The following is a 24,009-nucleotide window of genomic DNA, read 5'->3' on the forward strand; positions in this document are numbered from 1 at the left end:
GGACTGTAGTCTATAAAATGAAGTAAACCCTTTTCTTCACACAGTTACTTTGTCCATGGTGTTTATCACAGCATGAGAAACCAAACTAAGCCTAGTTGTCACCGGTTTCAGGAGGCTGCTTGGGGGACCTAGTAGCCTATGAGGAAGGGTACAGTCCACTGGGAGCTAATTTGAATGTCATGTACGGGAGAGCCACTGGCAGTGGATGAAGAATTTTACTTGGAGAGAGGTATGCAAAACTGGGGAGGTTAGCATGCAGTGAGCCCCCTCAGCTCCCAGGATAACTGACTGTAAGCTCTCTCCAGAGACTGTCTTCTGACACCTTGGACTGAACCCTTGGCCTGAGGGGTCTGAAGACATAGTGGTGAGTCAGTTTCTTCTCCAAGCCCCGACTTCTGGGTCACAGCAGAGAGAGAGAGACAGCCTGTGCTCCAGTATGTGCCTCAAATCCTTGGAGGGCAGGATCTTTTCTCTAAGCCCCCCTCAGATAATATTTGCTGGGTAAATAGATCATTTCTGAGATTCACGTGGCAGCTCCCTCAGACAAACTCCGGGCTTGAAGAACTCAAGATATATTTGGTTTGGTTTTGGCTCCAGGTGCTGACGGCTGTGAACACATCTCTGTTCCCACCATGGATCACTGCTTATCAGCAGTGGCACCTTGGGGACTGAAGTACAACTGAGAAAGCTCAAGACCCATCACCTTCAGAATCACAGCAGCACGTGTGCATGCGTGTGTGCGTGCGTGCGTGTGTGTGTGTGTGTGTTTAACACACACGCTCGAATTTCTGTCTTTTAATAAGAGAACCCTTGGCTCAAGAGACTGCTGTCAATATACCTAAGAGGTGGCCAGGTTTCTTCATGGTTTTTCTGGGGCTGTAGACCTCATGAAGAGAAGCCCAGCAGCGAATGAGTTCTTGCAGACATTTCACTCCAGGAGAACAAGATGGTAGGCTCCTTTGTAGAGCTTTTTTTGAGACAGGGCTTCTCTGTATAGTCCTGGCTGTCCTGGAACTCACTTTGTAGACCAGGCTATCCTCGAACTCAGAAACCCGCCTGCCTCTGCCTCCTGAGTGCTGGGATTAAAGGTGTGTGCCACCATGCCCGGCCATCCACATCAGCTCCTCTCAGCTCTAAGTGACTTTTTCTTTCTGGGACTTTCTTTTTGACTTAGAGACACTCCAAGAGGCATGGTACATGAGGGTAGAGCTTAGCTCATCAGAAGGGCTGCCCACACCTGCTGAGTCACTCATAATGACCTCTCGGATGTCATTTTCTTGCTAAGACATTAGAGAATTTTTCTGCTTCTGAGTCACAAGCAAACACTGTAATTCAACAATCTCCTGGAGTTATTCAAGGAACATCAATGCATCCGACCAGGGGCAGATGAAATCAATGGGTCTTCTGAGAAGTGGATACATTTCATTTGCCAAGTGGGAGTCGGGGAGTTCTGTGTGACCCTTGGGGAACAGCTCCTGGGGGGAAGTCTGGAAGTGGCTGATTGGGGGCTTCGTTGACACTGCTCTTTTCTTATCTTCTAGGCTCCATTCCCATAATAGACCCCAGAGTCATCCCGGAAAAGGCTTGCTACAGCCATCTTCTTGTGGCCTGGTGATTGAGAGCCTGCAGGGAAGGTGTTGCTGGGGAAGGGCTGCCTGCTCCTGTTTAGGAATCTGAGTCTCTGCTTCGTGTCCCACCTTGCATGCTAAACAGAGCCACCTCTCCTGCCCTCCGTGCCCCCAGAGCAGCGTCAGGTGAAACTGTGCACCTGAACTCAGTCGTTGCTAACCTGCCCTTGCCATATTCATTCCCTGGGGGTCAGAGAATAGCTTTGTCATTCATCACAGAGGGCCACTTTTCCCCGAACTCACCACAGTTTAGGGCGAAGGGGTCACTTTCAGACTGGCAAGAGATCAGTCCTGAGAGCGACATTGTGCTCTCTGGGGATGCTGCTTACCTGCATCTTGAGCAGGGTGCTTCCATTGGTCTGAGTGGGAAGTTGCCCTATGTTCCTCAGTTGACTAGTGGTCGAAAGTTCGTTCCCTGAGAGAACAGGTATTCTCATAGGCAAGGAGCCGAGAGACAACGGTCTACGTTTCTAAGTTCTGTGCATGTATTCTCATCCCTGACAGTGTCACTCAGCGCTCTGTGCACCTGAGTATCAGGGACAACCGGGAGTCTCTGTCCACATGTGGTATCCATTCAGAGAGCCGCATCTAGTCCTCCACAGAGCTTGGGACACTTCTGGGGTGTGGGGGTCGGTCATACTGCTAACTTCTCCAAAGAGACTTGTGATTTTGAGACTGTTAGTCCAGTTTTGCAGATGAAGAAATTCTCAGGCAGGGAGAAGATTGGCCCCTCTCAGGGGCAGCCCTGGGGGCCTGCCAGCCCTCTCCTGCCCAACATCTACCTCCACCCCAGCTTTCCTGCAGTCGGCATCCAGAGCTGAGCACTGAGCTGAGACTGGGTAAACACTGTTGATGATACAGGAATCAAAGCAAAGAAGGACTCTCTTTTTGCCAACTGCCCCATTAACAGAAAAGCCTTTTAAGGGCCCATCTGGAAGCCAGGCTTTCCCCTCCCTAAGCAAACTGAGATGACCAGGAGGAATGTGCTCAAGTGAGGGCCGCTGTGCGGGGACCCAAGCAAACTGGGTCCTGGTCATACTGTGAAGAATGAACGAACACAAGGAGATCAAAAAAGGGTCGTTGGAGCCAGCCCTGAGGTCCGCACAGCAAGGCAGCAAGCAGCCACACGGGCCCCTTTCAAGGCTTCTTCTGCTCAGAGGCCGGGGCTACCACCAACATGGCTTCCCCACAATAGCTCACTGTGGCTGTTGCCCACCCAGGTGAGCCTGATAGCCAAGTTTCTTGGAACACTTTCTTCTTTCAACTTAGACCACCTCTCAGGGGGTGGAGGGAGGCATCCTTGAGCACGGGCTACCCACCATTACAGAGGCACTCTCTTGAAAGAACCCATTATGGGCTTGAAGGAAACCTGGGCTCTGAGTCGGGCTACACAAACTCACCCAGCTGCTGTGAACTCTTAACAGACACCGCTGGGACCCTGTTGTGTCCCACTTCAGGGTCTCAACGTTGATTGAGACCAGCAGCCGGGAGGGAAGGTATACATCTGAGTAATTAGCAAACAGCTGCCCGTGGCCACTTCTGTCCTCTAATCCTGAGGATGTGAGGGGGCTTTGAGGGCTCGGCAGATGCCTTTCAGCCACCAGGGTTCCGAAGAGCCATCAAGAGTGAAGGAAGAAGGAGGCAAAAGAATGTGCTGGCTTCTGAATGGATGCTGTATGCACTTATTAGATTAATTATATTTTACAGATTGATTTTGTAGACCATAGGAGGCACATGCCACAGTGTGCGCAAGAAGTCAGAGGACAGTTTGTGGGAATTGGTTCTCTCCTTCTGTCCCATGAGGACCTGAGGGTTGAGTTCATGTTGATGAGCTTGGTAGAAGCTTGGTAGACGCTGCTCATCCGTCTTCCTGACTCTTATTTAATCCTTTTGAGACAGAACCTCACTACGTAGCCCATGGTGGTCAGCTCTAACTTGTGGTAATCCTCCTGTCCCTGCTTCGCCAGATGACACAACACACCAAACTTGTGTGTAGCTTTTCTTTCTTTCTTTCTTTCTTTCTTTCTTTCTTTCTTTCTTTCTTTCTTTCTTTCTCTCTCTCTCTCTCTCTCTCTCTCTCTCTCTCTCTCTCTCTCTCTCTTTCTTTTTCTTTTCTTCCCTTTTCATGTGTGTGCCTATGGGGATGTATGTGCCTGTGGGGTATATGTCTGGCTTCCTGTGTGTGATTGTACGTGTGTGTTTGTGCACCTGGATATCTGATTTTAATATCAGGAATTTTTTTCAATTCTTCCATTTTATTCTCTGAGACAAGGTCTCTCAATCAAACCCAGAGCTTACCAGTCTGGCTGGTCTTGCTAGCCAGCTTGCTCTGGGGATTCCCTATCTTCCTCCCAAGGCTGGAATTACAGGTGGGTTTCCACACCCACCTGGGACTTCCCATGGGTTCTGGAGATCTCAGCTCTGGTCCTCTGTGTACACAGCTCTCCAACTGCTTAGCTACGTCCTGAGTTTTACACATTCCCCTCATCCTTGCTGTCGGTGGTGGGGACAAGGACATCTGAGAATCATGTGGTCATTCAGACCTCTGAAAGTAGGTCCCAAAGCTACAGAAACAAAGCCCACACTGACTTTGTAGAGAGGCCTCTCTCGGGTGGCAGCAGTGCCTGTTGCACATCGTCACTTCTGTGGTTCTATTAGCTAGCCAGTGACCAGCCTCACAGTGCTCTCTGCTGGGATATCTCCTACCACTCATGGACCACCAGGACAAAGATGAAGCTAAGACCGAATGCGGATGTGATATTCCATTCAGGACTCACAGTCTGCATTTGGATGTGCCAGCAATGCCAAGTTCACCCATTACAGCAGCTCTGTCTCCTGCTGTGGAACCCTGCTGGGATTGGGGTCTGGGAATGGGCACCCTGCTCAGAAGGCGTTTAATCCAGTCCTCTGGAGAAAAGGTCCTCTCCAAGGCCTGCCTCTCTTCGGTCCGGAGCTAAGGCCTTTCCACAGGCTGATTCAACGCCCTGTGGAGGGAGAGGCTATTCTCCTGTCTCTGCCTCCTTAGTCACCTTCCTCTGCCTTGGGAGCCCCACTGAGTCTAAGGAAAGTTCCTTGGATACAGCCCCTGGCACAGACCCTGGAAAAGTAGAATGTTGGGATTTGTTCCATCAGAGTAGGAACTAGTCTGTGGGCAGGCAGCAGGGATATGAACGTCTAGCCTTTGGTTAGCACCCTTGAGTCCACATCCCATGGGGTGGCTCCTCTGGCCAGTTACAACATAGGTTTCTCAGATCAAACTCTGGAAAAGGGCCTGGAGAATTTGAGACCAGGTATCCCAGGCTGGCCTTGAACTCGCTATGTAGCTGAGGACAGTCTTGAACTTCTGATCCTCCTGCCTCCACCTCCATATGCTAAGATTATAGACATGCACCACAATGTCTGTTTTATGCAGTGCTGGAAATCCAACCCAGGGCTTTATGTATACCAGGTAGGCACTCTACCAAACTGGCCAATATCTCCAACCCTGCATTTTCCTCTCTCAATGGTGATCTATTTCTGTTTAAAAGATTTATTCTATTTCTAGTTATGTATCTGTGTATGTGTCTGGGAGGGGTCTGGGCACCTATGAGCACAGGTGCCTTGGGAGGCTGAAGATGTTGCATTCCCTGGAACTAGAGTTACAGTTGTTTGTGAGCTGCCTGACTTGAGTGCTTCGAACCAAACTCTGGTCCTCACCAGGGACAGCGCTCACCCTTAGCCACTGAGCCTTCTCTCGACCATGAAATAGCAATTTCTTGAGTGTTCAAGACATTTGTGTCACTTCTCGGCTTTGGTCAGGTTTAAAAGAAAGCTTTATTTTATGACTATTTTGCCATTATAAGTACTAGCTATTGTTGTGTTGTATTAAAAAAAAAAGGAAGGAAGGAAGGGATATGTTTGGTGGAGGTGCAGTATAGGGTAGGGGAAGGAGTGCCTCTGCAGGCCCATACTGAGGCATCCCTTTTCCCTGAGGTATCAGCCACATATGGTATAGTATAGAATAGAGTTGATTTAGGGCATGGGGAGGGGGATTGAGAGGGTAGTAGAGACTGAGACAGGGAGAGAGACAAAGAGAGAGAGAGAGAGAGACAGAGAAAGAGAGGAAGAGAGAGAGGGAGAGAGGAGTAGAGGCTGACCATGAGCATGTGTGTGTGGGGGGAGGGAATAGGGTAAGGGGCAAAAGCAAAAGGAGAAGAGAGAAAGAGAGAGAGGAGGGGGCAAGCAGTGAGTCAGGCACACCTGGCTGTTGCCAGGTAACTGTTGGGCAGAGCCTAGATGAAATGTCAACAGCTATTTTTTATTTTTATTTTATTTTAGTGTGTGTGTGTGTGTGTGTGTGTGTGTCTGTGTGTGTGTGTGTGTGTGTGCCTCACAGCACATGTGTGGAGATCAGAAGACCTCGGGCGAGTCAGTTCTTTCCACTATGTGGGTTTCAGGGACTAGACTCAGATCATTGGGTTTGGTGGCAGGTGCCTTTACCTGGTGAACCGTCTGGCCAGGCTAGCACTTGTTTTTACTATTAAAGTTTGTAATTTAAGAAGGAAAACTGTCCAGCCACATTTCTGAGGCCTGAGGCTGGCTCCCAAATTGGCAAGGTGGCTGAAGACAGCAAGGCAAGCCATGGATAGGCAACATGGTGACTTGGATAGGGAAATCCCTTTTGGGGTATGTTCCAGCTGCTTATTCAGCCATGGCCCATGGATATCACCCATAATTCGTGGATGTCACCCCAAACTCATGGATGTCAGTGACACCATCGTAGCCCAGAGGCTTTTGAGAGCAGGTCTGTGAGAGGGGCCAGCTCTGGGTTCCTGCCACAGAGAGGAAGCCTCAGCTGAACTCATATCTAGGAAATGACTGAGCACAGCACAGGAGAGAGAAGCACCCCTCTTACCCTGACAGAGGAAAGCAGGGAAGGCCTGGGGTGGGGCCTTCAGCCAGACACGCCCCTGGGCCAATTGGGAGAGCAGTTGGGTGGGCTGGTCCCACCAAGACCATGAAACTGCACCCAGCTCACACTGGTGACCCAGGCTCTTCCAGACTCTGCGACCTAACTGACTCTTGGGTTCAAGGCTAGGATGAGGGAAATTGTGCACATCCAGATTGGCCAGTGTGGCAACCAGATCGGAGCCAAGGTAAGGAAGAGCAGAGCAAAGCAGCTGAGAAGTGGCTTGCAAATACTTGCTAAATGGATGGCTTATTAGAGAAAGTCTTTTAGCAAAACCATTAGAGTTAGAGTGTTAATTAATGTTAATTTTGCCTGTAATAGGTAAAATGTAAATAGGTACTGGAGCCATGTTGCTTTTAGTGTTTTAGAGATGAGCTTTCCACATTTAAAACTAGTAATTTGTTTCAAGAGTTTTCTGAAGCTTTTTGGGAAATTTTCTTAATTTAAATTGTGTTTATTATAATTATGTGTGTGACTATATTTGTGGTGGTGGTGGTGGCGGTGGCGGTGGCAGTGTGTGTGTGTGTGTGTGTGTGTGTGTGTGTATGTGTGTGTGTACAGGTATGGTGTCCCAGCATGCATTTGGAAGTCAGAGGACAGTTTTGCCAGTTGACTCTTCCCTTCCACTGTGGTTCCCTGAGATCCAACCCAGCTCATTAGGTTTGACAGCAGGCTTCTTTACCTTGTGAACCACCTGAAAAGCAGGGCTTTAAAATGTTTTTCTTCACTTGAATTACTTATTTTGGAGGGTGGTACAGGCTGTGCACTTATGATGCTCAGTGCACAGCCTGCGGGAGCTAGCTCTCTCCTTCTGTTATAGAGGATTGGACTCAGTCTTTAAGCTTGGTGGCAAGCTCCGTCACCCTGCTGAGCCATCTTGCAAGCCTTACTGGAAGGTTGGTTTTTTTTGTTGTTTGTTTTCTTTTTATACTACATCACTGTATTGTCTTCACTCCCAAATGTTCCTTTAAAAACTTATTCTTTGGTAATTTTATACATGCTTATATTGATTATATTCACCCATACTACTAACCTCTCACCGCTTTCCCTGGACACTCTCCAATACATTGATCTCCTCTTCCTCCTCTCTCCCTCCCTCTCTCTCTCTCCCTCTCTCTCTCTCTCTCTCTCTCTCTCTCTCACACACACACACACACACACACACACACACAAACATTTGTATAACCCACCGAGTCCCCTCAGTGCTGCCTGAAGGAGCACTGATGAACCTCGGCTTAAGCCAGTACAGATTCTGTGAGTTAGTGAGTGTCATGGTCAGTCCACGTCAGGAAGACAACCTCCAGCATCCCTCCCCATCCTCTGTCTCTTGCATTCTTTCTGGCCCCTCTTCCTCACTACCTGATGAGTCATCGTGGGTGGGGCGGAGTTCATGCTTATGGTACAAAGAAACTTAGTGTGCAATAGAAAACTTGAGACAAATACAGAGATAAGTAATTAAAACACTCTGGTATATACATGAGTTCTCCTCTCTACTCTACTCTTCTCCTGCTACAGTTCTGAGGGAGGCTCTTGACTCCTTCCCCTGGGCAAAGCCAGGAAGGCAGGGGCTGGAAGCCAGGATCTCCACTCCTAATTTTAAGATCAACAACGGATGTCTAGCATCTATGTAGAGAGCTCATTGTGCTAATTGGAAATTATTTTTTATGTGTGTGAATTATGTGTTTAAAAATACCACCATTAGGCTGGGTGGTGGTGGTGCATGCCTTTAATACCAGCACTTGGGAGGCAGAGGCAGGCAGATTTCTGATTTCAAGGCCAGCCTGGTCTACAAAGTAAGTTCCAGGACAGCCAAGGTTACACAGAGAAACCTTGTCTCGAAAAAACAAAAAACAAAAACAAAACAAAACAAAACAAAACAAAAAATAAGAAACAAAACAAAACAACACACTACCATTAAAGACCTTTGTTTCTTCATAGCAGCATCACTAACAACAGTCAAAGGGTGGGACCCAAGAGAGAGACAGCTCAGTGGGTAAAGATACTTGCTGCCAAATCTCACCACCTGAGTGTGGCCCTCAAGACCCACATGGTAAAAGAGAACCGAGTCCTACATGCTACACTCTGACCTCCACTTGTGTGCTCTCCACATACAAAATAAATACATAAACAAATGTATAAAACACATTTTACAGGTAGGGAAACCCCAAGTGTCTATAGGGATTCTCCTGATGTACAAATATATGAACACAGTGTGTTCTATTTATTATTAATTCAATAAAATATTACCCAACTTTAAAAAGGATGATAACATTAAAATCTTTGGGGGAGGGGTGATAGAGTGTATGTTGTATAAACCTTTCCATGTCGGTATTTTTGCATGCAAATTCAGTAGTATTGAGTATGTTGTATAATACCCTCCCCCCATCAAAATACCTTTCAATTTATAAACCGCAAACTCTGCCCTGCTCAAACATCTCTCCTTCGTTTCTCACCGCCTTCCCTGACAGCCGCCATTCCACCTCAGGTCTTTGTGCGTGGCTGCCTTTCCAGGCACCTTGAGTGGACCTGTGTGGTTCCCTCCTGCCTCTCATTTGTTGGGTGATAGCTCACTGTGTGAGGGACTACGTAGTGTTGTAGTGTTTGACCCAGGGATGGACGCTGGCCTCCTCTACTGTAGGGAACACAGCTGGGAAAACCTGAGACTTTTTCAATTCTCCTAATTTTCTTGTCTATTTTTACATCTTTAATCAGATCTGTGTTGTATCTTGAATGTGTTCCTCCACACTAAATCCCTATCAACCTTTTATTCCCCCACTTTTATCTTGTGTATGCATACATTATTTTATATGACTATATAAACACAAATGGGGGAAAACATGATATTTGTCTTTCAGCTTGGTCCTCTTAATCTCCGGTTTCAACTATTTTCCAGAAAGTGTCAAAAAACTTGGTTTTTTTGAGGCTGAAGAAAATCCCACGGTATATGGTCATACTTCCTATCCAATACTTAGGGACTGCCGTCTTAGTTTCATTTCTTAGCTTCCACGAACAGTGTACAATCTACATGGATGTGCAAGTGTCTCTGAGCTGTGTTGACTTGGAGGCCTTTGGGTGAGTGAGCACTTGGGAGAGCCAGAGCTGGGTTGCCTTGAACTGTAGGTCCTGGAGCCCTAGGGCTGCCTCCAAAGCATCAGTTACCCTTACATGCCACAGGAGTCAGATCAGACCTTCATAATTTACCAGAGAGTGGGGGTGGGGAGGGCTCAGGGAGACTGCTCTGACCCTATGTGATAAGGTGGAGAGAGGCCCTGAGGAGGAAATGAGCGGAAAGATAGAGGATCATCAGCTCTTGCAGCCTCTGGGATTGTGCCATCTGGTGGCTGGAGTCCCAGCCATGACTTCTTGTCGGGCCTATAAGAATGTCAAGAAACATTCTAGGCTTAACTGGAAAAGCTCTTGCCATGGAAGCATGAAGACCTGAGTTTAGATCCGGAACAACCATACCGAGAGGTCGGTAAACTATCACAGGTCTGAATCAAAACCAATGCGCTCCAGTTCAGTGAGCAACCCCGTCTTTAAAGGTAAGGATAAGAATGACTGGGGAAACCACCGGACCTCGACCTCTGACCTTCACACGAACGTCCAAGCAGGAGTGTGTGCACCGACAGGAGAGTGTGCACACGGTCACAAACACATACACACAATGCTAAGACACATTTCACTTCTACCATCTCATAACTTCTCAAACTTACTCCCTTGCTCTCCAAAGTCCGTTCTAGCACAGCGCATTCTTGTTAAGAGCGTGTCTGGAGCAGAGAAGTGCTGCTTACAGAGATTTTCGACTCAAGGGAATGTATTTTTTTATTGCGCTTTAATATGAGAGCTTTTCTGAATGGCTTGATAAGACCATTCCAGTAGTTTCCTGTGCTAATAGACGCTGTGGGCCGGCAAGATGGTTCAGCTGGTAAAGGTGCCACCAAGCCGATGACCCGAGTTCCATCCTGGGGACCTATGTGGTAGAGAGGACTCACTACCACTGGTTCTTTTGGCACACATTAGCAAACACACATGAAAACGTGAATGAATAAAAAGAATAAAATGCTTTACTCAGCAGAGTATGATGGCACACCCCCTTTTGAGTCCGCACTCAGGAGGCACAGGCAGATCTCTGTGAGTTTGAGACCAGCCTGGCCTACATGGCAAGTTGCAAGCCATCCAGGGCTACACAATAAGAGTCTGTCTCAAAAACAAAACAAAACAAAACAAAAACCCCAAACAACAAACAAAACAGAACAAAAATGTTGTATGTATGATTGGAAACGTAGAATATTCCAAACAGTTACAAGACAAGGGCTGTACATAATTCTGAACTGGGATTCTGTTGGATGGTCAAAGCACAATACATCCAATTGTGCAGGACAACCCTGGCTGTGGACTTTTGAAGTGAATTTCAATGAAGAAAAATTCCCAAAGCGAGGAGATACCGTTGTGAAACAAATAAGAATCCAGTCTGTCCTCATTTCCTAAGATCAGCACTTCTCCAGCTCAGACTGAGGGAAGGTGAAATCTGAGCTCCCTTATCCGACGTGAGATTCTCAAAGAACTCGCTGGAATGAACCGGGGTTAATGGCAAAATCCAATGTAATGTTTTATGTGCTTGACATTTCACTTCACAGGGTTCTAGCGCAGCCCTCTTAGTCACACATAGTGGAGGTAAGAAGAGAAGAGGAAGGAGGACTCGTGGAGCAGGGTCAGGCAGCCCCCAGGGCACCTATGCACAGGGGCCCACTCACCCTTTCCATTACTTTTCTTCTTACTATATTTATTTATTTATTTATTTATTTATTTATTTATTTATGTGCATGCGCGTGCAAGAGCGTGTACACATGCTGTGGTGGTGAAAGTGTGGTGGTCAGAGGACAATTTGGGGTAGTTGGTTCTCTCCTTCCACCACGTGGTCACAGGGATCGAACTCAGGTGGTCAGCCTGGGTGGCAAGCACCTTTCCTGGCTGAGCTGCCGAGCCACAGGATGGCTCTTCTCCTCCCAGGACTGCGGACTGACTTTACTCTTTCTGCCTCCAGTTCTGGGAGGTGATCGGGGAAGAACATGGGATTGACTGCGCTGGGAGCTACTGTGGGACGTCTGCTCTCCAGCTGGAGAGGATCAGCGTTTACTACAACGAAGCCTACGGTAGGGCTGCCTGCTGGGTGAGCTCTGGCCTGCCATCTGGGCAGCGTGGGCAGAGAAGATGACCCTAGTGTGAAAGAATGGAGTCCCAGCATGGAACGGGCAGGCATGCAGGGCTTTGGAGTCTGGATGGCGAACGGCCCACTCCAGTTGCAAGCAAGGGTCAGGATGAGATGCATTCAGCCGTGTTAGCCAGCCATTCCCCACAGCAAGGGTGAGAAGCCATGCTCTTGCTGAGACAATGAGCTAGACACACAGTAAAGAGAGAAGCAGAGTTTTTAAAAGGTATTTTTACAGATTCATGTCATGGTGGGCTGGGTCAGATACGATCATAGAAAATAAAATGTCTGCTTACTCTCTTCTCTCACTTGATTCTTCCTGCTCTGTCCCTTCTTTCCCCATTCCAGTTCCCATTCTCTTTCCACATGCTCATGGCCAGCCTCTCCTCCTCCTCCTCTTCCTCCTCCTTCTTCTTTTTCTTTTTCTTCTTCTTCTTCTTCTTCCTCTCTCTCTCTCTCCCTCTCCCTCTCCCTCTCTCTCTCTCCCTCTCCCTCTCTCTCTCTCCTTTCTCTGTCTCTCTCTCTCCCTTTCTCTGTCTCCATTACTTCCTCAACTCCCCTCCCCATGCCCTAAATAAACTCTATTCTATACTGAAAAAAAAGAAAGAATGGAAGAGAGAGAGAGTAAGAGAGAGAGAGAGAGAGAGAGAGAGAGAGAGAGTAAGAGAGAGAGAGAGAGAGAGGAAGGAAGGAAGGAAGGAAGGAAGGAAGGAAGGAAGGAAGAAGATGTCTACTTACCAAAGGCCTCCCTTTAGAATACTCATGGCTTTTGGACCAGCATCCCAAGGATCCATTTCAGTGAAACATTAACTTTTAGAAAAACAGCCACCTGCTGACTTGTTGCGACTAATCTGCACAGGTAAGAAGTATGTGCCGCGAGCCGTCCTTGTGGACCTGGAACCCGGGACAATGGACAGCATCCGATCCAGCAGATTGGGAGTCCTCTTTCAGCCTGACAGTTTTGTTCATGGTAGGTTCCTCCCCGCCCCGCCCCCCACCCCACCCCAGCCCCAACCCCGAAGCTTCTACCAGAAAAGCTGGATGTCTTCCAGTGGTTATCGGCTCACCTTACCTCTCCCCCCTCCCACACTTCTCCTGGTCATAGGTAACTCTGGTGCTGGTAACAACTGGGCCAAGGGCCACTACACAGAGGGAGCGGAGCTGATCGAAAATGTCATGGATGTGGTAAGGAGAGAGAGCGAGAGCTGCGACTGCCTACAGGGTTTCCAGATTGTGCATTCTCTGGGTGGAGGCACCGGCTCAGGCATGGGCACCCTGCTCATGAACAAGATCAGGGAGGAATACCCGGATCGGATCTTGAACTCCTTTAGTGTCATGCCATCCCCCAAGGTGTCAGACACGGTGGTAGAGCCCTACAATGCCGTGCTATCCATCCACCAGCTGATAGAGAACACAGATGCCTGCTTCTGCATCGACAACGAAGCGCTCTATGACATTTGTTTCCGCACCCTGAGGCTGACGACACCCACCTACGGGGATCTCAACCACCTGGTGTCCTTGACCATGAGCGGGATCACGACCTCGCTGCGTTTTCCCGGTCAGCTCAATGCAGACCTGCGCAAGCTGGCCGTGAATATGGTGCCCTTTCCTCGTCTTCACTTCTTCATGCCTGGCTTCGCTCCACTCACAGCCCAGGGTAGCCAGCAGTACCGAGCCCTCTCAGTAGCGGAGCTCACCCAACAGATGTTCGATGCCCGCAACATCATGGCTGCCTGTGACCCTCGCCGCGGCCGCTACCTGACTGTGGCTTGTATCTTCCGGGGTAAGATGTCCACCAAGGAAGTGGACCAACAGCTGCTGTCCATTCAGACAAGGAACAGCAACTGCTTTGTGGAATGGATTCCCAACAATGTCAAGGTAGCTGTGTGTGACATCCCGCCCCGTGGGCTGAACATGGCAGCTACCTTCCTGGGCAACAATACAGCCATCCAAGAGCTCTTCACCAGGGTCTCTGAGCACTTCTCAGCTATGTTCAGAAGGCGAGCTTTTGTGCACTGGTACACCAGTGAAGGGATGGACATAAGTGAATTTGGGGAAGCTGAGAGTGATATCCATGACCTGGTGTCTGAGTACCAACAATTCCAAGATGTCAGAGCAGGGCTAGAGGACAGTGAAGAGGATGCGGAGGAGGCAGAGGTGGAGGCAGAAGACAAAGATCTTTAGCTAGGAGAGAAGCTATAGGGCAGCCGATGCTTGCTTTTCCTTCTTCCTCTTTAAATAGCGAGTGAGTTTACTGTAGTGAGCCCTATTTATTTTTTATTAGTTGTAGGATAGACATGCAGACAAAGTGTGCAAGTTTGCCAGGAGCCGTTTAGCAGTGTTGCTGGGTACCCAGGGCAGCTAGGATGCTTCAGAGTCCTTTCTCTCAAAGCCAGCAGAACTGGGTGTCTGAAGAGTGTGTGGGAGGGAGGTTCAGGGCCAACGGAAGTATGAGTCTGCCTCTATGGCCAAGCTGTGTGGACCTTATGTACCATTCGACAGGCTGACTGGAAAAAGACAAAGGGAGGCAAGAAAAGCCACGTCTCTTCTCTCGGCTCCCACCGTCCAAAAGACCATCAAGAGCAGAGCATTCCAGTCCCCCGGCCTTTGTTTCCCAGTAACCAGCTTCCAACCTATTTCTCTGTGTTTTCTTAATAGAACGAGATGCCAGTAGTTCGCTAATGATTGTCCTTGGTTTTCCTCTTAAAGACTGGGGACGCTCTTTTCATTTTCTCTCACTCACCACCCCTGAGGCTGCTGTACAGCCACTCCGCTCTCTGGAAAGGGCTCGAGGCATGCTCAGCAACCATCCGAACGCGCAGGGACGCAGCCGAGATGCCACAGCATCCTCCTTGGTGACAGAGGACACGGTCTCATTAGGGAACTTTTATAGTTCAGATTAATTTGCAGAAGTTGCCATAGACGTTAGCAGGATGACACAGCTCTAAGCTTTATGCAGTTGCGATTCGCATTATAACAGGACTGAGCACACAGGGGCCTCTTACAGTTTACCTAGGCCTGAGGTACTGTGGTCTTCGTAGTTTGCTGGAATTATCCAACTCTCCTGTTTGACCTCTCCAAAAGGGAGTTATTTGCATGATACTGGGTTCTCAAGTCATGGTTTGTCCCCAGGATGGGGAGGGATGGAACCCAAGGCCTTGGGATGTGCTAGGCAAGTCCTCTGTCACCAGCTATTCCCTTGGGCCCCAGTTTATAATCAATAATAGAGCGGCAGGTGGATGGCATTCTCTTCGTACGTGCACTGTGAGGAAATACTTAAAAGTTCCTATCTAGAGGAAATCAGGCCCTATTGTTGATATGACTTGCCAAGCCCCAGTTTATATAACTGAAAAAAGCACTAAGTCCTTTAAATACCTTCCACTTTGGTGTGGACGGAGAAACACTGGCTTAAGTGAAATATGCACCTCTTCATGATTAGCCGGAAAAGCTTCCTTAGGTACCAACAAGGCTTACAGCTCACGACTCTGCGGAGTCAGCTGCATGTTTAACCTGGACACTTTCACTGTAAGCTTCAAAGGGCAATTACATAGTGCAAAAAACAGACCTTAATTCTTTTGGAAAAAAAAAATTATTTTGGCTTTCTAAGACTGTGAAGACTTCTGTTCGTTGTTCACTAGCAATCACTAAAATGCAAATAAATTCCACTTTAAATGACTAAGTCATTTTATCTCAGACTCAACTCCTTTTCTTGGAACCCGACCACTCAGACTGAAACAGCTCACCTCCTGTTCTATAAGGCACAGGTAGATTAAATCACCACTGACTAAATGCCCTGGGACACCTGGTCCCTTCAGTAGTCAGTAGTATGGTTGCCATGGTGACACTGGTGCAACTCAAATCAACAGGAGTTTGTTTCAAAGCTCCCTGGATTCCTTTGTTTTGCACATAAGGACACATTTCTGCCTTTGATACCACTTGTTACTCACATGCTGATAAGTGGCTGGGTTAGCCCCATCACTTGGCAAGTTGTCCTGTGTCACTGTGAGGGGCTGGACCTGAGTCTATTTGATCCTGGTGTTAATTCAATATTTTTGTTGGATCAGCTATAGTCTCAGAATTCTTGATGGACACTCAATTTTGGTTGTTATTTATTACTTTAATCCATATCCCTGAGTCCACCTTTAGCCATTCCTCTGACTCCCCTAATTAAATGACTCCCTAAGCTGGGAGTCACTTAGCCCTTTGCGTATTAGTTAACCTGGTTAGTTAAGACCCAGATGTGAAGTGTACTGAGGACCGGAAGCCAGCCCTAGGGGCTGAAAACAAAGGGGCTTTCTCCCCACTCAGTCTCAGCTGAAGCTGCAGGCTGAACAGGTTCTAGTCATTTTTCTGCTCTAAACTTCTCAGTGGCTCTGCTCAGCCAAGAGTGGCCATGTTTCAAAGAAAGGCAAGAACAAAACACTTCATTTCTAAACATTTAATGAATGAATGGCCACCCAAATATCATCAGACTGTCCTAATCACTGTGCCTAGACTGGTCATTAAGAGTCACAGGTTTTAATTGCAGTTCAGCCATCGACACAGGATACACGGTATTGACTGGCTCTGCCTCATTCCCAGTAAGAAATGCGCCCAGAAAATACAGATTAATAAAGGCGGAAAGCATTTTGTCTAGATAAACTGATGTTAATGGCTCTTCTCGGCAGGCTGCGTAAAGCAAGATGAGTTATACAATCCGTCCCTCTAATGTGTGCTCTGTTTCACTTGGTTTCCCGGCTGATCGGAACCACATAGAACCACAGTTTTTACATGAATGCCATCCAGAGACGAGGAACACCACTGTCAGGAGCCGTAAGACATCCGAGGAGAAGCTAATAACCAGCAGGAAGCTTTTCTAAAACGGATTTCTCCTGGGCCTGCCTTCCGGAGCAGGATTCATCTCATGAAGATCACCTGCTAGTTATTAGCTTCTCCTGTGATGGCTCCTGACACAACACAACCTCCATGACAGTGCCAAACTTTCACCAGATATTGCCACGACAAACGGACCTTGATACATGTAAGCGGTGGGCCCTGTAGTCCGTGGTCAGGAGATAATAAGTCCTTCCCTCCTTTTAAAAACTCTTGGTTCCTATGGTCATACTGACATTCCTATGTGGAAAATTCCTATTTCAAAAAAAAAAAAAGAAAGAAAGAAAGAAAAAAGAAAAGGAAAGAACAGAACAGAAACAAAACCCAGCAGAGAGTGAACCATGTTAATTTATTGGCATAGTCAATTTATCAACGAGCTGGGTAGCCTGTCCCCAGGAGGTGAGGTTGATTTCCATCTGCCAGAAGAGGTGCCCACACGCTTCATTCCCCTTGAAGACTCAGCACTTCAGGCTTCAGTCAGATTCTAGGAAGAGAAAAGAAAACACATCAGTTGCTAGCTTGTCACATCTTCTTCATACCCACCATGAACAAGATAGGGCACTTGCATCTGCCTGCAGCAGCAACCCAGAGGGGAGACCTGAGCCTGGGCCACCTGTGGGCACACAGCCTTCAATAGGCACATCCTCGAGTCAATCACTTCTACTGTGACAGAAAAAGCTTTGTCCTCAAGATACCACGACCCTCTTCCCTCTTCCCAACAGGCTGGGGTTCTCCCTGTTGAAGAGATGCCTGGCCAACCCCAAGGCTCTGACAAATAAGCCAATACTAGTGTGGTGTGAATGCAGGCAGGTGAGGAGATGGCCTCACCCTGCTCGTTGTGGAGAGTGAACTGCCTAACAAGAATCAGGTTTTACTGGTCTAGATTCTGAGATTAGACAGACCCCAGGAAAGGGCTTCCATTCAAAACCCTGCACCTCCTGGTTCAGAGTATGATGTCTGTTCATTCGAGATGAAGATAAAAAGTGCTTAGAGGAGAGTTCAGTCAGGCTTGGAGCACAGGGGCTACTGCAGAGCTGACACTTTTCAAAAGCACAGAAAATGAAAGCTGAGGAACGTCTGAGAACTTGAGGGGCTTATCTTTGAAGTAACCATGCAAACACAGTAGCGGGGAGAGCCAATCAGCCTGGAGAAGTGCATCTGAATTCACTGAACCACCTTGTCCTGGCAACGTCTTACACCCCAACACCTCCGCACAGGGAAACTGAGCCAGCCTCCCTGAGCACACAGGGAACTCAGCACAACAGGACTTTCCCGGGGTAATGAGCCTTCCTGCCCGGATGCTGGGAGAAGGGATGCGTGAGGACACCAGCAGCTATGGGGAGGACCATTCGAAGTACTGCCGTCGATGCCTCATGTTCCAGACCGTTACATAACTCCAATAGCAATTATAAGGGGGTGGGGGGGCATCCTCCCAATTACTTGATTTTGTGCAGATAAATGAACCAGGTTTAATTAAAATAAGATGGCTTTCTATCTCAGGATTGCTAACTGCACTGAAAAATCAATTTGCCAATTACTCTGTTTGTCGGGGCTGTACAGGGCTCTCCTCCCTCATGCCGGGAGACCTCTACAACCTGCACACTTGGGATGATCACCCCAGTAACCGGCATCCAAGTCCACCCGCCCGCCGAGAGGCAGACGCTCAAACTAAAGTTTTTGGGTTTGGCTTTATGGCACTTTAAAAACTTGAAGAGGCAACTCCTGGGGAAACCAGTGACTCACTCACCAGCTACTCCTTCTTCGCCAGCTACTCCTTCTTCACTTTCACAGTTTTTATGCTGCTGCCCGAAGTCTTCTCAGCGTTCGCTTTGAACTCGGTCTTCAGGGCATCCCTCACTGCTTTTGCACAGATCTGGGAGAACCGGATGTAGCTGGCAAAGTGAGAGAGGATATGAGGCTGGTTACCAACAGCTGGATGGTGGTGTCATGAGGTGTGATTCCCTGGTTTTCTTTCCATATCATAATTTTGGTTGGTTACTCACTAAGGTAAAATTGGACTGAAAACTGGGCAATATCAAGCAGAATCTATTCAAAGGCACTAATCGGAAATGTGCCCCCAGGTTAGCTGGTACTTGGCTGGGAGTTCACAATTCTTGGCAGTGTATCTTTTCAGGACTTAGTAATTTAAAATGAAGGGTTGGTTGGTTGGTTTGTTTTTTCAAGTCCCACAATGTAGGAAAGATTCCCCAGCTCATTTCTGTATTTAAGTTGTTTTAATTATATTATTCCTACAACACACACACACAATTAGGAAAGCTATTTTGAATTAAAAACAGTGCTTTTCACGGTCAACTATTTAAAGGCATTGCTGAAAGTACTGGATTTTTGCTCTTGTCTATCCGTGAAAACACTTCCTAACCAAGGTTTCCAAACATCACCAGTAGCAAACAGGGCTCACAGGAAGCTTCCAGTTAGGTAGACGGATTCACCTGTCAACACTATTATCCCCAAAGATAGCACTTTTCACACTTTTTGAAACCAGAGATGGGGGAGTGGCTGTCTGTTTCTCCTGCTTTAAATCTGTTTGAGCTGAGGAGCAAAAGGGTTTAACCTGTCACCTGCAAAGCACCGGGGTAAAAATAACAGCTGTCCTGCAAGCGGCTGGGCGGAGGAAAACGAGTGATGGGTGCCATGGGAGATAGCTTAATAAGTGGCATCAACTGTGAGCCTACCGTCCTTTTGTTCTACACAACTTTGCTTGAACTCTGTCGGGGCACTGGGCCTTCAGCTTGATACCCAGGAAGGTGTTCCTCCACCCAGCACACTAACAAGGTGCACTCCCTGGAGCAGGGAAACCATACACCACTCCTAGGCCCACAGCTTGCACCCATCACGGGGTTCCTGCAGGGCGCTCCACAGGTTAGAGGGCTTTTCACCTTCCTTCACTACTGGGAAAAGGTCACTATGGTCACACTTGAAAATGAACTTGTGTGCCTCTTCCTCTGTGCAGGTGAGCAAGGCCAGTGTCAGCGTGGCCAGGTCAAGGGTGCTGTGCACTTGGCCGTCACAGCGATCATGCAGGTACTGTAGGCTACCTCTCCCGAGGAGCAGCCACCTCTGTTTGGGGTCCCTGACCCCATGACCCCGCGGCGAGCCTTGTCCACGGCGACGCCATCTTGGAGGAGGGCCGCGTGGCTTGGCCGTCTCGTACGGCCTGGTGACGGCCGACCAGGCCTTCCCAATGCTTTCCGGGTGTACCTGAGTCCAGCCTGTCGCCAGTACGCCACCATGGTGTCTCGAGCAGGGCGCGTCGGGCAGAACCGCTGGGTCGCTTCAGAGTAGCCTCAGCCGGCCGGCAGCAGGAAGGTCAGGCCAGAGTAGCGAGCGGAAGGGGTGGGGTACGCGGACCTGCCAGTCAGCGTCTCATCCCGCCCTTGCCAGCCAGGAGCCAATAGGAGCGCCGGTCGCGCCTTGTCCATTGGCCGAGCAGCTCCCGGAAACTGTGGCCGTAGAGACACCTGGGAAAGCGAGGCCGCTGCACGCCGGTCACCTTCCAGGGGCTGCGGGCAGGGGGCGGGGCCTCCTCGAGCCCGCTCTGAGTGACAGCTAATGTTCTAGTCTGCATGTACCCATGCTCAGGATTCCATTTGTACTCAGGCAGAATTCACGATGGAATCACATTGCAAAGTGGAAATGTATATACTTAAAAAAACATCATCAGGGCATCAGACCCTTCCAGAACAGGTGTAACTCCTAGAAACTGTACCTGACACTTTGTCCTACAATGTTAAGAAGTGCTCTGTTTAGCTGGAACGTTCCACTTGCCAAACTATTTTTTCTTTTCTTTTTTAAAATCTGCTTTTACAAATGTCCAAAGAATTATTAAACTGAGCAACCCTTTAAAGTAGGAAGCTAAGATTTGGAGCTGTGGTTTTGTATGCATGCTAACTGGTCTCTACAGGAAAACCCACCCCATAAAAGGCAAAAGGCAGTCACCAGTCACCCAGGCAAAACTATACAAATCAAAGCAAACACCACTTAGACAATCTCTGTGGCTGATTTGCAGTCATCCTGAGACCCCGCAGGGCACAATCTCCTAGGAATTCCCTCAGACCACGGTGCTCCTCCAGGCTCTTCTCATCTAATGCCCTGAGTTAAGGTGAGAGGATCTGGGTCCGAGGTGACATGTGTTGTCTCAATCGATGGACAGCTCTTCATGTAATAAAGATGTTTTGTGGTCATAACTGCCTCAAAAAGTACTCATATTCCGATACCCTGACATGGTAATGTCTTAGCAACTACAAACCCATGACTTCGACATGTGGTAATTTATAAGTCAATGTGAAGTGCTCAGAGATGGCAAGAGCTGCTCCTCTGTCTCAGTGTTCTGTTTAAGAGTGATGAGACACTCAGGTAATGACTTTATTTTTTCGGTTAACATAACCAGCCCACAGTACAGCATGCGAAATCACAAAGTACAAATTCAAGGAAGGGAATGCCTTTACTAAGTCACAAAATTTGGCAAATCATTATAGTACCCGTTAATACAATAAAATACTATTTTTGCTGGAGTCATATATTAGTGCTAATTTTCACTCCAAAAATATCATTTAAGTACCAAATCCAAACACTGGTTTCCAGCAGGGCAGGTTATTTTATATAAATTAATGTCATTTAAATTTTACAGTTTCTCTTTGTAGAGTGAGTTCTTCATGCAGGCAGTTCTGGTTCACAGCAGCGGGCAGCTGTGGACAGGAGGGTGACTGGGCTCTGCTCTGGTTGGTCCGCAGCCAGGTAGTGTTCCAGTACCTGGAGCTTTAAGAGACTCCAGATCAACACCAATTTCTTCTAAGTACTTAAACAACAACAACAACAACAGCAAACAAACCGGTTAATTGTTCACATGAACACAGCCTCTCCCAGTCTTACATCCTCACCTCAGATGATCCCTCTGATTTAGAAGTTCTGGATCTTTTGTTTAGATCAAAAGTCACAGCCTTACCCCACCTCATTTAAAAAAAAAAAGATCTACCTAAAATAATTGTGTCTTTTAAATAACAAATAATATGATGCCAGCTTGAGAGTCCTGGAGCCCTGATGCTGCACACCAATTTCCATTGTCATTTGTCCACGAGTGCTGCCGCCGCTGCCATTGGTGTCCTTATGCTTCCTCTTGCTGATGCTGCCAATTCCTCAATCTCAGCGTTCAGTTTATGTATCACCCACTCCATGGCTTCTCGGCCCTTAGAAAGTGCAATGCATTTATTGTTAGCAACAGTGAAGGTGTGACCACGTTTGGTGTGTGTGTGTGTGTGTGTGTGTGTGTTACAGGCTAACTAAACCGCAGGGACAGATCTCTTGTCCTTGCTGTCTTTCTCTTTTCAGTTATTATTTACCAAATACCAAATGCCTTGAGCAATTGGCTTGATCCAGAAACAAATTTTATTTTGTATGCAGGAGATGTTCTCAGAATCGTACAATTGAGTGGCAGGGTGTCTTGCTGACTGGCTGGTTAGCTTGGTCAAGCCCCTTTTCTTTTTATATCAACACTGTAAATCAATCACACACACACCTCGGAATCTGGTCTTTAACACACACACACACACACACACACACCCTGCTACTCGCCCTCTTCCTTCCCGTGGCTCTACAATTTCTTGAGGAATGAAGGGGCAGCCTCCACTAGAATGTTCTTTCTGGACACTGCTTGCACGAAGTCCTTCCCTCCTTCTTAACACTTGGCAAAAACATCAATTAGCAAACCTTCATTAACCCTCGGGCCTGCCTTTACTTTTGCTTTCATAACAGAATATGATTAACGCTGCCTCCTTGAGCGTTGTGAGGGCAGAGCACATTTGTTTTGCTGCCTGCACACCTCAATGGAATGACTTGATAAAATGTGCCAAAGAAACAATGTGCTAGGCATCTTTCCCCCAACCTTCCTGTCAGCTTAGGGGACATTGCATTCAGTGCAAGCCTTCAGCGGAAGTGAACCTGGGTGCTGAGTACTGACATGGGGACTGGCCCACTTACTTTGTTGGCATTGGAAGATATGGTGCTTGCCATGAGTCCTTCCAGGTAGCTGCTGAGGCTGACCCCTTTCACGGTGATGAGGGCTTCCTGGGTCAGGACAGTTCTGGCAAAACAAGCATAGCTTCAGATGACTCATGCTTGGTTTGCAAAGAGTAATCTACCAAGACAAGAAAGAGCCTCCTCACTGAGTCAGGTCGCTGCCTGGTTTACTTACTTCTCTGGGTCCTGTGGGTGTGGCTTGTATGTCAGCCTCTCATCTACTGAGACCATATTTGTAAATGAGATCTACAGGTTGGGGAAAAAGTCAAGCCATTTTGGGAAAGATTAGAAAGATTTCCAAAACCAACACAACCCTAAATCTTATTCACTAAACACACAAAACAAAACAAAAACAAAAACAAAAACTTAAAAATAAACCATCTTGGCATTACTGGGTAACTAGAATTTAATTTTCATATTTAAATTTCAGCAAACTTTTACTTGGAAAGGGAGGCGGGTCTATGGGTAAAGAAATGTTTCTTCTAAGCCTAGTGTGGTGGTTTGAATATACTTGGCCTATGGAGCACTATTAGGAGGTGTGGCCTTGCTGGAGGAAGTGTGTGTCACTGTGCAGGTGGGTTTTGAGACCCTCCTCCTAGCTGCCTGGAGGACAGTCTCTCCTGGATGCCTTTGAATAAAGATGCAGAACTCTCGGCTCCTTCACCAGTACCATGTCTGGCTGCCTGCAAACTGCCCTGCTTCCTGCTATGGTAATGGACTGAACCTCTGAAACTATAACCCAGCCCCAATTAAATGTTTGCCTTTGTAACAGTTGCCTTGGTCACGGTGTCTCTTCACAGCAATGAAACCCTAAATAAGACACCTGCTGATCTGAGTCCTGTCCCCACAAATCTGGGAAGGAGAGAACCAACTTGCACAGCAAGCTGTCTTCTGACCCCCTTCACATGGTTTCCTGGGTGTACTCTTTCCCTCTACTCTAAATGGAAAAGGAAGGGAGGAAGAAAGGGGGAAAGAAAGGAGGAAAGAAAGAGAGAAAGAAAGAGAGAGAGAGAGAGAGAAAGAAAGGAAAAAAATGAATTTAGGAGATGTCAGATGCAGGATTGCAGGATGCTGCGCTCACTGTCCCGAGTGCTGGCACCTAAAGAGGCAGGGCCTTGCAGCAAGGAGGCTGCTTAGGGTGAGGAGGGAGACCCTGGAGCATGTAGCACCTTTCCTCATTTTTATTATTTATTTTTAACTTTGTGGTGTGCTGGGCAGGTGCTCTGTTATACCCTCAGCCTTGAAAGAAAGGAAGGAATAAAGAAAGAAAGAAAGAAAGAAAGAAAGAAAGAAAGAAAGAAAGAAAGAAAGAAAGAAAG

At 47.7% G+C, this 24,009-nt stretch overlaps 3 protein-coding genes across 3 annotated transcripts in view; 1 reads left to right on the forward strand and 2 right to left on the reverse strand.

Annotated features, from left to right (window-relative positions):
- Positions 1-6,556: 6,556 nt before the first annotated feature.
- Tubb1 (tubulin beta 1 class VI) lies at positions 6,557-15,443 on the forward strand. Its single transcript, XM_021156093.2, has 4 exons — positions 6,557-6,763; positions 11,621-11,729; positions 12,645-12,755; positions 12,891-15,443. Exons 1-4 carry the CDS (start codon positions 6,707-6,709, stop codon positions 13,967-13,969), a joined length of 1,356 nt encoding a protein of 451 aa, XP_021011752.1. The 5' UTR covers positions 6,557-6,706; the 3' UTR covers positions 13,970-15,443.
- A 1,650-nt stretch (positions 15,444-17,093) lies between these two features.
- On the reverse strand, positions 17,094-20,028 carry Atp5f1e (ATP synthase F1 subunit epsilon). The gene is made up of 3 exons (XM_021155852.2): positions 19,877-20,028; positions 18,405-18,549; positions 17,094-17,141 (listed from the first exon to the last, which is right to left on the reverse strand). The coding sequence occupies exons 1-2, from the start codon at positions 19,906-19,908 to the stop codon at positions 18,426-18,428; spliced, it is 156 nt and encodes a 51-aa protein (XP_021011511.1). The 5' UTR covers positions 19,909-20,028; the 3' UTR covers positions 17,094-17,141; positions 18,405-18,425.
- A 991-nt stretch (positions 20,029-21,019) lies between these two features.
- Positions 21,020-24,009, reverse strand: part of Prelid3b (PRELI domain containing 3B) — a 7,923-nt gene continuing 4,933 nt past the window's right edge. Inside the window, exons 4-6 of the mRNA XM_021155414.2 lie at positions 22,866-22,936; positions 22,652-22,754; positions 21,020-21,861 (exon numbers count right to left, since the gene is read on the reverse strand). Of these exons, the coding sequence (XP_021011073.1) occupies positions 21,739-21,861; positions 22,652-22,754; positions 22,866-22,936 (297 nt within the window). The 3' untranslated portion in view covers positions 21,020-21,738. The remainder of the gene's footprint in view (positions 21,862-22,651; positions 22,755-22,865; positions 22,937-24,009) is intronic.

The sequence above is a fragment of the Mus caroli genome, chromosome 2 (genome assembly GCF_900094665.2).
Source record: "Mus caroli chromosome 2, CAROLI_EIJ_v1.1, whole genome shotgun sequence".
NCBI lineage: Eukaryota > Metazoa > Chordata > Mammalia > Rodentia > Muridae > Mus > Mus caroli.

Excerpts from the sequence above, each read along its gene's own strand:
- Tubb1 (XM_021156093.2), top strand. The coding sequence starts at position 6,707 with ATGAGGGAAATTGTGCACATCCAGATTGGCCAGTGTGGCAACCAGATC. Across the intron at positions 6,764-11,620 it reads GCAACCAGATCGGAGCCAAG|TTCTGGGAGGTGATCGGGGA; the intron begins GTAAGGAAGAGC and ends TTCTGCCTCCAG. Across the intron at positions 12,756-12,890 it reads GCCTGACAGTTTTGTTCATG|GTAACTCTGGTGCTGGTAAC; the intron begins GTAGGTTCCTCC and ends TCCTGGTCATAG.
- Atp5f1e (XM_021155852.2), bottom strand. The coding sequence starts at position 19,908 with ATGGTGGCGTACTGGCGACAGGCTGGACTCAG. Across the intron at positions 18,550-19,876 it reads TGGCGACAGGCTGGACTCAG|CTACATCCGGTTCTCCCAGA; the intron begins GTACACCCGGAA and ends TCACTTTGCCAG.